This window comes from Nanorana parkeri, unplaced genomic scaffold, assembly GCF_000935625.1.
Source record: "Nanorana parkeri isolate BGI_ZX_2015 unplaced genomic scaffold, ASM93562v1 scaffold113, whole genome shotgun sequence".
NCBI classification, from domain to species: domain Eukaryota; kingdom Metazoa; phylum Chordata; class Amphibia; order Anura; family Dicroglossidae; genus Nanorana; species Nanorana parkeri.
Window position 1 is genome coordinate 1,518,849 of NW_017306381.1, and position 12,703 is coordinate 1,531,551.

Genomic DNA, 12,703 nt, shown 5'->3' on the forward strand with positions numbered 1-12,703 from the left:
CCCTTTACTAACCCCCATTCTTCTCCAGTCACAATCATGCACCCATTTCTATTCATTCATAATGGGGCAAACTCTGTGCACATCATATCTTAGGTGGGATCTGAACCCAGAGCTGTAAGACAGGAGCGCTGACCACATAGCTACCATTCTGCCCCAACATGAACATACACCCCCCTCACCATGTCCTGCACTCCTGCTCTTCTACGCTCCATGTTCCTGCTGTGTACTGGATCCCTGCTGGACCCTCTCTTCTCTCACCCCTTTATCTCTAGCCCTCCCCCATATCACTCTTAACTTGCCTGTACCTTAGACTATTGGTCCCTCCTGCATCCAAAAACCATCCTTATGGACTAATTCCCCATACATCATGACTTTTATTGTCCTTGCACCCTATATTACTTTGCTCTCCTACACCCCATCTACAGCTCCTGTGCAGCCCCCATCATATGCCTCTCTTTGTCTTTATACAGAGCCATCTGATTCCTGTAGCCGATCTCCAGGTTTTCTGCACCAAATGTCTTTCACATCCATCTTATACAACCTCCGAGAATGTTTCTGTTAAAGGAACATTCCACCCCATATAGATATCTCAGGTTCTGCCTGATGGCTGGAGTAATAAACCGTCTGATATCTTGTATATCCGGGAGACTCTTGTGGCGAGATTCCTTTCCTGGAATCCGTGGCTTGGGTCTGGGGTTGTCTTTGAAGTCCTTGGTTTGAGTTCCCAGATCTTCATTCATACATGTAGTTCTCTAGTGATGATTTATTGAACCTGAATAGGTTGGTAACAGACGTGAAGATCTTATAGCTACGAGTGCCTGTAGTTTACCATCTACTTCAAACTGTTTTATTTACCAGTAGTGTCATCCTCATCAAGAAAATGTCTGATGCCGAAGAAGACACGTTGGACGAGGAAGAGCAGGATGCTCAGGAACCTGTAGAAGACGCTAGTGAAGATGATGAGGCTGGAGAGAAGGAGGATAAGGGAGAAGAGAAGGCTGAGGGAGAAGATAAGGATAAGGAAGAAGAGAAGGCAGAAGGAGAGAAGGATAAGGGAGAAGAGAAGGAAGAAGAAGAAGGAGAGGAGAAGGAGGAGCCAGAAAAAGAAGAGGTAACACACCGAATAAATGAGGAGTGGCATGGTAAGGGAGAGGGGAAAGAGATCAAAGGCCCCCATCTATCTCATTCAGTTTTACATGTTACTTCTCTTACATTTTTTGTAGCCAAGTTGAGCCTCAACTTAGAGTGTAACTCAAGGCAACCCATCTCTTTATAACTTTAGACACTCTAAAAGGCTTAAAACTTTTTATTGCTGTTTGTGTACCCATTGGAAGGATTTCCTTGCACTTCCTGTGCCCATGGCAACATTGTCATAAGGACAGGAAGCTCTCAAACAGGGGCAGCATTAAAAAAACACAGACCACGGTTCTATTATTCACCCATATGGTGATGTGCTTAAAGCTGAACTGACCCAGCAGGCTTCATGCAGTACATAGCGCCTGCAGAAAACTACAGGAGGGGACGGAGGCAAGACCAGTCACCCTGCACAAGGAGAGAGATCAGCAGTGAGTGGTCTTTGATACAGGTAGGGTGGAGACAAGACCAGTCACCCTGCACAAGGAAAGAGCACAGCAGTGACCGGTCTTTATTACAGGAGGGGGCAGAGACAAGACCAGTCACCCTGTACAAGGAAAGAGAGCAGCAGTGACTGGTCTTTATTACAGGAGGGGGTGGAGACCAGACCAGTCACACTGCACAAGGAGAGAGAGAAGTAGTGACTGGTCTTTATTACAGGAGGGGGCAGAGACAAGACCAGTCACCCTGCACAAGGAAAGAGCACAGCAGTGACCGGTCTTTAGTACAGGAGTGGGCGGAGACAAGACCAATCACCCTGTACAAGGAAAGAAAGAACAGCAGTGACCGGTCTTTATTACAGGAGGGGGCGGAGACGAGACCAGTCACCCTGCACAAGGAGAGAGAGAGCAGCAGTGAGCGGTCTTTATTACAGGAGGGGCAGAGACGAGACCAGTCACCCTGTACAAGGAAAGAGAGAGCAGCAGTGACCGGTCTTTATTACAGGAGGGGGTGGAGACAAGACCAGTCATCCTGCACAAGGAAAGAGCAGCAGTGATCGGTCTTTATTACAGGAAGCTCCAAGTATCACTCTGGATTACTGAACAGATCTGAATGAAATACACAAGGCTCACCAAGATTCCAGGATAAATGACTGACTCTTGTATGAGGACAATATTTGCTTTTTCTGGAGTTCCGCTCTAACCATCATGGCTGATAAATGCCTCTAAGTCAATTCACATTTCTTTAAATGATGTATTTCCAGCCTCCTCCCCACGTGCCGCTAACTGAAGAAATGCTGAAGAAAGGATTGTCTCTTCTGTGTAAGACAGGAAACGGTCTTGCTCATGCATTCGTTAAACTGGAAGTTAAAGATAAGTAAGTTCATGTAGAAATATGGAAGTGATCAGTTCAGTCATTTCTAAGTGTTTGTGTATGGTGTCCTCGCCATGTCCCACATCATCAGTAGGCCTCATTTAGGAAAGAATTGGACCCTGTGTTGACCGGTACCATTGTAAACTCATCTGGTTACCAGTGTAAAATCTGGAATATGGTCCAACGTTAGACCTTTTCTGTGATCACCCAAGGCCACCAATCAAATTACATATTGCTCTCTCCCAGCTGACGCTTTCCACATCAAGCTTGAATCTGATTGGTGGAAGTAGGACATCACACAGAGAGTTGTGTAAAAACATAAAACTAGAAAGAATGGACTGACTGACCCAGAATATGATTTGCCTTTATCTTTCCATTGTCATTTTCCCTCTTATAGAGAGATCACGGACATCTCAATCCTGCAATCGTTCATACATTTACGTTATGTGGATCTGTCCCAGAATGCTCTGCAGGATCTCAATGCTTTGGGTGCCCTCACTCATCTCCTGAGCCTATGTGTAGATCAGAATCAGCTGTCTAGTGCCAACGGGCTGGGGGAACTACCCTACCTGCAAAAAGCCAGCCTGGCCTCCAACAACATACAGAACCTGCAGGGGCTTGGCCACCCAAGGCTGGAGTCTCTCAACCTCATAGGTGAGTGGTGGCCGCACCTTAGGTCTCATCTGCTGTTCCTACATTATAGTGGGACTCTGGAAGAAAAAAAAAAATGTCATATACGTCCTATCTATAGTTATATATTCATCAATAATTCATTAAAGGAGAACTATGAGGTGAGTGCTTTTCACTCACCTCATAGTTCTAGCCGACCTGTGACAATGAGACTGTCACAGGTCGGCTCAGTAGATCGGGAGGTGAGCGAACACATACCGGGTTCGCTCACCTCTCGATCCTGTCACGGCTCTCTGCCGTGACAGGGGAGGGGCTGGATTCCCCCCTCCCCGCTCCGATCCGCCAGCGCTGACTGGCGGAACGGATGGGGGAGGGGGCGGGTTCAGCTGGCTCTGCCTTTAGATAGGCAGAGCCAGCTGTCAGTCACGCAGCTGGGCGGATCCTGGCACAATTGTCGGGATCCGCTTCAGCTGCGGCGTCTCAGTATACTGCGATAGGGCCATAAACATCCCCCCCTCCCAGCTTTTAGCAACCTGGAACGCCCTGGCTGGCATCCCGTCCAGCTCCTGGCAACCAGTGACGTCACTGGTTGCCAGGAGCGCAGCGGGACACTTTCGCCGGTGTCCCACCCAGCTCTTGGCAACCAGTGACATCACTGTTGCCAGAAGCGAAGCAGAACACTCTGGCCAGCTTGCCCCCACCTCTAGTGGCGATTATGATAGGGACACCCCTGCGTTCAACTTGCATCAGTTTGGGAGTCGATTCCCCAATCAGTGCTAAACAGCATGGATTGAGGAATCTCTAGTGACGCCTTTTGCATTCAAACAGCCACTGCACGGCTCTGTTTCAGCTGGTTGAAATTCATGGCCATCTTAATAATGGGAGAGAAAGGGGCAGGACTGGGAGCCAGTCAGGTGTGCTGCAAGCAAATATGTTGACTAGGAATGTGGTGATAGGAGAGAGCACAGCTGGATGACTTCTACAGTCTGCTGCTGCTCTTTCACTTTGTAGTCAGAATGCTGGACACCACTGTATTCCTTAACCCCTTCGTGACTGACGACGTACAGTGTACGTCGCCAGCATCGGGGCTGTTTAAACAGACTCCCGGCGACTTTTGCCGCCGGGAGTCTGTTTAAACTTGTAGAGCCGACTGTCGGCTTTACAACAGAAGCGATCCTGGCGACTTACCTGTCGCCAGATCGCTTCTGCGTCCCGAAGAAGGGGCCGCAATGGGTGCAAAAAATGAAAAAAGGGCCTCAGTCATGAAGGGGTTAACCTGCAAGTTATGCTTTCCGCTGGCTGTGCTGTTTGATGGGGCTGTGTAAATATATGAGTAGTGGCTGGACAGAAAGACAAAACCTTTGGCAATTAAATCTTCTCTATATGCATTTAATTTATGAAAGGTAAAATATGTTGGGCCTTAGCTCGAAATCAAGCTGTGGTTGAATCCAGGAATTAACCTTTCTTATATTCGGACCTGCTTATCCTCCTGTCTTCACTGTGTCTGCACAGGAAATAAACTGCGTACATTGGAGAGTCTCAACTGCATTAAGCTTTACAGTCTGCACGCTCTGGAACTACGAGCCAATCAGCTGGAGAGCACAGCCGGGCTTTACCTGCCTAACCTGCGTAACTTATACTTGGTGAGTCATGGAACAAGGATGTGACTGGCATCAAGAATGAAGCAGTGTGCTATGGTGTAATTGTACAAATAGGAGCAGAGCCCACCATGGGCACCATGCAGGAAGTTCATGGATAGAAATAAATAATGAATTGCACTTACAGGTTCCAGTGCGGCACAGAAAAATATTTTGGGTAACGTCCCGGTGGTGTGTGGTCTAGACGGCAATTCCCTGAAGATGGAACCTACTAAACATATAGGAAGTCAGTTTAGGAGGGGGTGAATACAGAAGGCCAGACTGGACCCTCCGAACGTCTCTACGATGCACACAAGAGAGCCAACCTGTGTAGTGACGCGGCCAGTAATGTGTTTCAGGCCTCAGCCCCTTCATCATAAAGGAAGGAGCTCCGAAATGTGTTTGTGGCAGCTACTGTTACTGATTGCACACTCCAGTTATTGTATTTGTCTGCAATATACACTATTGGCAAAAAAGTGTGGGGACACCTGGCCATCACACCTACCTACTATCTGGCCTGAGTAATGTGGGACACCCCTTCTTATTAGGTTCAGGTGTCCCCATTGAAGGATACAGGTAAGGCCTCATGCACACACAACGCAAGAACAAAATTGTATATGCGTGCACTATATGCATTCCCAGAATGCATCATTCCTCATAGAAATTTTAATGAACACACGCGTACATGCGCATAAAATACGCAGAAATACGTTGCCCGGACCCATCTCGGGTCCATTCTGTTTTTGCGCATCTTTACACAGCGCAATAATACGGCTCCATACGCAGCTATGAGTATGGAGCCATTTATTTGCCTACGCTGCATATGGGACAATACGCGCATATACGCAGCGTATTGTACGGCAGTGTGAATGAGGCCTAATGCTGCAGCATATGAAGACATTTTGATAAAGGCCTTTTTCTGTTCCAGCATTGTCCCCCGTGCACAAAGCCAGCTCCATAAAGACATGCTTTGACCAGTTGGTGTGGAGGAACTTAAGTGTTCTGCACAGGCCCCTGACCTAAACCCTACTGACACCTCTTTGAGATGAACTGGAACGCCAATGGCAAGTCAGATCTTCTCATCCAACATCAATACCTCACTTCAAATGCTCTTATTGTGACTTGGGCACAAAATCCCATGGAAAGCCTTCTCAGAAGAGTGAAGCCTGTTCTAGCCACAATGTGGGATTAGTTCCATAGTACTGCCCATGGTATTGGAATGGGCTGTTCAATAGGCATAAATAGGTGTGACGGTCAGGTGTCCACAAACCTTTGGCCATAAATATTATTTTGAGCGTGCAAGAATTAGCACAGTCCTATCATAATCTGATTTGGGACCTTACACTCCAGGCAGTTGATTTTGAAGTTTTAGAGACTGCTTTTCAATTATATGGCCCAGTATGCAGTACTCCAGCTATGGTGGCAAGGGCAGTGGCATAACAATCGCCATAGCGACCCAGGCGGCCGCTATGGGGCCCGGGCACAAGGGGCCCGGCCAGGGCATCTCTGATGTCGCTATGGCATAGGGTGCTGGCAGTCACTGGCGGCTGTGAAGATGAACGCGCCGCTGTTAGATCACTGACGAAATAGGTCACCAGCACTCAAAAGGTTTAAAAATGAATAAGTCCTTTTTATTGGACCATGGTGTCACGACAATCGAAAAAAGCCGACGTTTCGGGGCCAAGGCAGAAAATGTGACAAAAAAATCGGTCACATTTTCTGCCTTGAGAAAGGGAAAGCCCCGAAACGTCGGCTTTTTTCGATTGTCGTGACACCATGGTCCAATAAAAAGGACTTATTCATTTTTAAACCTTTTGAGTGCTGGTGACCTATTTCGTCAACTGTTCGTTTTGCACGGTGCCATCCGTGGAGTTACTGCAAGCACCATCCCTGTGTACTGGCCGGGATTGCTGAAAGGTGTGCGGAGAGCACCCTCACCCTACTGCAGCTGTTAGATCACTGACAACATGTCAGTGATGTGTGCAGCGGCGCGTTCTTCCTCACAGCCGCTGCTGAGCTGTGTCAGTGACAGCCAGCAGCTGCTGCAAAGAGGCTGGACCCTGCATTTGCAGTGAAGGAGGCGAGGCCCGGCGACCTCAGAGCAGGAGGGGCCCGGGGACAGAAGAGGAGGCGGGGCCCGGCGACCACGGAGGCGGGCAGCACTGACAGTTAAGAGGTGTGCAGCCCACCTGAGACCCTGCAGAGCTCACCATAGAGAGTCTATGGTGGGCTCAGCAGGGTCACTCTCAGGTGGGCTGTTTGGTATATCAGGTGGGCTCTGCGAAGGGCATAACTAGAAATCACAGGGCCCCATACAAAATTTTGCTATGGGGCCCTGTGATTTCTAGTTACGCCCCTGGGCAAGGGTGCTCATTTCATAGTATTAGAGGTTGAATAAAGACGCAGGTCCATCAAGTTCAACTTGCGTGTGTGTGTGTGTTGTGCGTGTGTGTTGTGCGTGCGTGCGTGCATGTATGTATGTATATGAGTCCCTGTGTGGTCTTAGTTTTTAAGAGTACCTACACCCCATTATGATCCCTTGGTTTCAGTTTGTATAAACCAATTTCAAGCAAAGGCAATTTGATTTTTAAATCATATCTTCCGTGTACAGTATGAGACTATGGGGGTGCTAGATGATGCTGGAAATCCTCCAGCCAGGAAGTGAGGCGGGCTTTAGCTGACATCCTGCAGCTTCTAATGAACATTGTGAGAAGCTCGCAGTGTGCAGTGAAATCAGAGTAAGACATTTCAGTCCAGGAGAGGAGCCGGTACAACTGTGCAGGACTGAAGGGAAAGCCGGAGTTCAGCTTTAAGCCGTGTGAATGAATGTATCATTGTGAGAGGTTTTCTGCATGTTTAACATCTGGCTGTCCTCAGGCACAGAATAACCTAAAGACGCTGGAAGGATTGGAGCACCTCGTAAGTCTCACCAGCCTTCACCTAAGAGACAACCAGCTGGAGAACCTGGACGGCTTCTCTGAGAAGATGGAGGCTCTTCAATACCTGAACCTCCGGTATGAAAATCCTTTCCCACTAGAACACAATTCTCACAGCCATGCACTCCATGTACAGACGGCTACATTCCTACTAATACACAATTCTCACAGCCATGCACTCCATGTACAGACGGCTACATTCCTACTAATACACAATTCTCACAGCCATGCACTCCATGTACAGACGGCTCAAGTTTAAAGCATATGCACTGTATAGCCAAAATGTTTTTGTTCTCCTTCTGGATAGAGAAGGGAAGAAATAAACCCCCATCGGGTTATATTTTGCTGTCTGTGTCCTGCTAGGAAGATTTCCCTTCTCTTGGCGATGCAGCAGGAAGTGAAGGGAATTCTCTTGTGACTTCAGTGCTGCAGTAGAAGAATTGTTGGCTCAAACAGGAAGTTAGGAGCTCACAGGATTTCTGGCAGATCAACAAGTATTTTGCCAAACTTGCAACATTTTTTAAATGAGTACAACAAGGGGAAAACCATGCAGAGGTGTACTGGATATGTTTTTTTTATATATTTTTAATTTGGCCTAGATATACCCTTAGCCCTTTCGCTGCCACTGATGTATGTTATGCATCAACAGCAATGACCAATAGCTGCCAGGACTTTGTTTACCTGTGTAAAGCCGACTGTCCGCTTTACACTGGTAGGGATTCTGGTAGCTGTAAAGTTACCAAATCGCTTCCAGGGGCCGGTAATTATGTGCCAACCCCTGCCCCTTGCTGAGCAGCATCGCAGGTAGAGGGGAAAGAGACAAGTTAACGTCCATTCACAGGTTTCCTCCCCGATCAATGAAACTGGAAGCGACGATGATTTCATCATTTTCGGTTTCTAAGCTGTCATTTCCCAGCTAGAGAGGCCGGGGAAGAAACTAACAATCTGTACTTGATCAGCTTCAGGCCCCATTCACACTGTGCGATTCGCAAATCGCGCGATTTGTGCGATATCGCGAAAATGCTTGCATTGAGCAAGCGAGAATCGCGGCAAAATCCGCTCCTGCTGTAGCGACACACGACCCGCGACAGCAGAACCCTTTGCCCCATTGAGATGCATTGAAGAGCGATATCGCGGGAATTACCGCGCGATAAATCGCTCAATGTGAACGGGGCCTCAATGGGTTGCAAAAATGACATTAGGGGTCTAATAGACCTCTAAAGTCACCTTAAAGAGAACCTGTCACCACTAAAGTGGTATCACATAGGGGGGCATGTGATCTATTTACTCAGCACAAGCTTTACAAAAAAAGAATTATATTGTGTTTTGTGCACTACATTTTCTTAAGTGTACTTTCTGCTGAAATTGTGGGTTCGATAAAGAGTTACGCTAATATCATGTGACATACAAATTTGCGGCTGCCGTCATTTTATTCTATAGGGTCTCTGGTGTCAGGAAATATATAAATTGGGGGGGTTAAGTAATCTTCTGACCTAAAATGTTGATTATAACATGTGTGCAAACAATGCTAAAACTGCTCTGGCAGTGAAAGGGATGAAGGTCGACATCACATTACAATAATATTGTGTAATAAAAGAGATGCAAACTTCTACCTCCCCAGGAGAAAATACTGCATCAGGTTTTGCTCTAGTGCTGCTTACAGAAGCCTAGATCTGTTGTAATGTGATCTCTGCCCAAGGGGAGGATCAGAGTCCAGATTGGCTAATCTTCAGCAGAGATCATGTGACCATATCTCTGCAAGCATCACTGGAGGAAGTCTGGAGCAGCATGTTCTCCAGGAAACTATTCAGCCCTTCGATTGAGTATACTGTAGATCCTTTTATACTGAGCGTAATCCTAGCTGACCTTCTCCCAATCTTCCCCTGCGCAGAGGTAATCTGGTGTCCAAGTTACAGGAAGTGGAGAAGTTAAAAGTTCTGCCCATGCTACGAGCGTTGGTGCTGAGGGAGAACCCCGTGGAAGAGGAAGACGGTTACCGCCTGGAATCGCTGATCGCTCTGCCAAACCTGGAGAGACTCGATAAAGATTTATTTGAGGAAGAAGAGAGGACAGAAGCTGCAGAGACCAGGAAAGCCCGGCTGGAGGAAGGACTGAATACAGAACAGGGAGGCGGCGGATAGGATTGGGGTGGTAGATGAGCCCAGTCTTTGTATGTGCAAGAGTCAATGATACATTATTGCTTAGGGTCACCATACAATCTTTGCATCATCAACTTTAGATGTACCAAAACGTCTCTAATCTATCCAATCAGACAGACCCTTAAAGCGGAATCCACAATTTAAAAAAAATTAACCCTTGCAGTGAGGCTGCCACAAGGGTTAAGTGCTTGTTTAGGTCTAGGGATGAAAATAAAGAAATAGTTGATCCCACCTGGCTCTTAGACCAGTCCCTTCAGCCTCTTCTCCCCTCGGGTTCCAGTGGTCTAAGGACCCGTGATGTCATCACATCTAATAAAAGTCTATAGGTGGCCATACACTGTACAACCATCGCAAGACCTTAGTCTTGCGCTGGTTGTAAAGGGATTAAAAAAACGTACGATCTGCCTATCTTGGACAGGCAGATCGCACTCTCGATCATCGCAAGCCCGCCCCCCCTGAGGGACGGGCTTCCGATGACCGCAATGCTGAACGGGCAGTGTGCGCGTGCGCACACCGGCCCGTTCGTCATTTGTCTTCCGAGCACCGTTCTAACCAGCCGAGAATCGTACGATTCCCGGCTGGTTTTCGAACATGCTGGTTCGACGGAAGACGTGCGACCGTACAGTAGAAACGGTCGCACGTCTCCGTTCACACTGCTCGATTCTCGTACGATCGCGGGATTTCCCGCGATTCTCGTACGAGAATCGAGCAGTGTATGGGCACCTTATTAGAGGTGAAGATACCACGGGACATCCCACAGCTGGAACGGAGGAAGGGGAGAAAGGTAAGCGCTGACCGCCGCAGGACCAAGAATCCATATCTTCTTTATTCCGGCCCCTAGACCAAAACAAGCATTTAACACTTGCTGTGTGGGAGGAGCCCCACTGAAAGGGTTAACTTTGGAGTTCTTCTTTAAACTGGTCATACAATATTCTATTGTTTTCGTTCACACTGCGGGTGAAATAAAATAAAAAAGTATAAATGATTCCTCCATTTTTCCTGGATGGACAAATCTCTGCTGAGCTATTGTCTTCTGACAGCGGTGGTTGTGCCAATGTCCAGTGAAAGCAGCCAATCCGGCTCCTTCCATTCTGTGATCGAAGGATGTCGGACAGAAGGCTGCCAACAGGGCCACCCACCGAGTGTGTTAATGACAGCGGATCATACCAGCGCCATGTGTGTTGGCATAGCCGCTTGTGGTCTCAACCAGGAGCAATGTGAGAGGGTGACAATGTAGGGACACAAGCGAGAGACAGTTGTCACCCCATAACTACAAGTACCTGAGGAAGAGCCTTCATGGCAGGGTGACAACTCTACAATTTGGACACGGGGCTGAGCACTGTCACCCCATAACAGGAAGTACCTGAGCAAGAGCCTTCATGGCAGGGTGACAACTCTACAATTCCAAGACCGGGACAGAGAACCTTCACCCCATAACAGGAAGTATCTGAACAAGACCTTCATGGATCACCAGTTATATTACTGAAAGCTGCACATTTGAAAAGCTATAAAAATTTGAAGTTAAATCTGCTTACATTTTGCCTTCCTCGGTTCCTCCCGTCCACCTTCAGAAACATGATAGTTAAATATTTAATTAAAACCTTTCTGTTTTCATTACAATCCTTATTTTAGTCATTATTGGGTCCCTGTGCTTTTGTATGCATTGCAGGCAGATCATGGCTGGTGGGAGGGGCCTGCAGGCGGCTGTACATAGCTTCCTGAAAACATCACAGCACCCTGCCTCAGTACTGATCTAAAGAGTCCTCAGCCCTGAGGCAAGCAGTGGGCTGGCTCTTGGGAGGAGTTATGCAAATATCAAAATGACTTTGTGGGTGGATCTTAAGAGAAAGTGGAAAGGACATGTAGCATAGCTTGTGTTCGGTGTCTGAGCCTAGCCTAGAAAAGAAACACTTCGATGGGCCATAATGTGATATAATAATTAGAACACTGAAATTGAATTACGAGAGAAAGCTCATTTGTGAATATTGTCGCACAGGACGAACATTCTCAGATTTTCCCCGGGGAGAACGAAGGGACAGGTTGCAGAAGCAGCCCTGATCTCGGTAAGACCACTTCAGCATGAGGACATTTATATATGGCTGGTGGTCCTGAATTGGTTAATATTCATAGTGGCCACGCCCCCTGGACTGTGACTACAGTTGGAGGAATGTTCTGAGCACCAGAAAGCGTTGCCTCTATACTACAGCATACAACGGGATCAGTCCATTACAGTATTAGGCCTCCTGCACACCGGCCGCCTGTATTGAACACAGGAGAAGTTATCTGGGATGTATAATCAGCTTTCATGCTTCCAAGATGGCTAACTCCTGTGTGTAGTTGTTCCTGGGCTCTGTCCTGTTTACATGCGTTTTAGAGGCGTAACACACAAAAGTAAAGTGGTCAATGTATAGATCCTAAATACATTGTTGTTGCGGCTCTTTGGCATAAAAATAAATAAACTTAACACACATGCGTCTAGGTTACAGGTTTATCCATCATACAAACCTAGCCTACACCCCTCGCCATTTACATCATTGCTGCCTTCTATTAAGCCGATCTAGAAGTGTGCGCAGAGCGCGGCATCAATGAGCCGCCATTATTAACTCTGCAGAAAAGAAAAAAGAGTTAATTCACTTTAAACCTCTAAGGATGTACTTCATATGTCATGATAATTTTTTACATTTTCCATGTAAGTGGTTTTAGGAGGCTTAGGGTAAACAAATAAAACATAAATGTAAAATATATATATACACACACACACACACACACACACTTACCTCTATGATGCAGCATCCTCCCACGTGGGGTCCAAGGCTGAGATGAACAGTCATGTGACCATTGATAGGACACCTCTTGGTCTCTGCTCACATTGGAGAAAAGAACAGTCACTGCT

At 47.2% G+C, this 12,703-nt stretch overlaps 1 protein-coding gene across 1 annotated transcript; it reads left to right on the forward strand.

The window, feature by feature from the left end:
* Positions 1-880: 880 nt before the first annotated feature.
* LRRC23 (leucine rich repeat containing 23) lies at positions 881-9,802 on the forward strand. Its single transcript, XM_018553179.1, has 6 exons — positions 881-1,111; positions 2,339-2,451; positions 2,846-3,102; positions 4,591-4,721; positions 7,593-7,729; positions 9,543-9,802. The coding sequence occupies exons 1-6, from the start codon at positions 881-883 to the stop codon at positions 9,790-9,792; spliced, it is 1,119 nt and encodes a 372-aa protein (XP_018408681.1). The 3' UTR covers positions 9,793-9,802.
* Positions 9,803-12,703: the final 2,901 nt, after the last annotated feature.

Bases quoted from the DNA above. Each gene is read 5' to 3' on its own strand.
- LRRC23 (XM_018553179.1), top strand. From the start codon at position 881: ATGTCTGATGCCGAAGAAGACACGTTGGACGAGGAAGAGCAGGATGCT. The intron at 2,452-2,845 runs GTAAGTTCATGT...TCCCTCTTATAG, and splicing joins AAACTGGAAGTTAAAGATAA to AGAGATCACGGACATCTCAA. The intron at 7,730-9,542 runs GTATGAAAATCC...TCCCCTGCGCAG, and splicing joins CTTCAATACCTGAACCTCCG to AGGTAATCTGGTGTCCAAGT.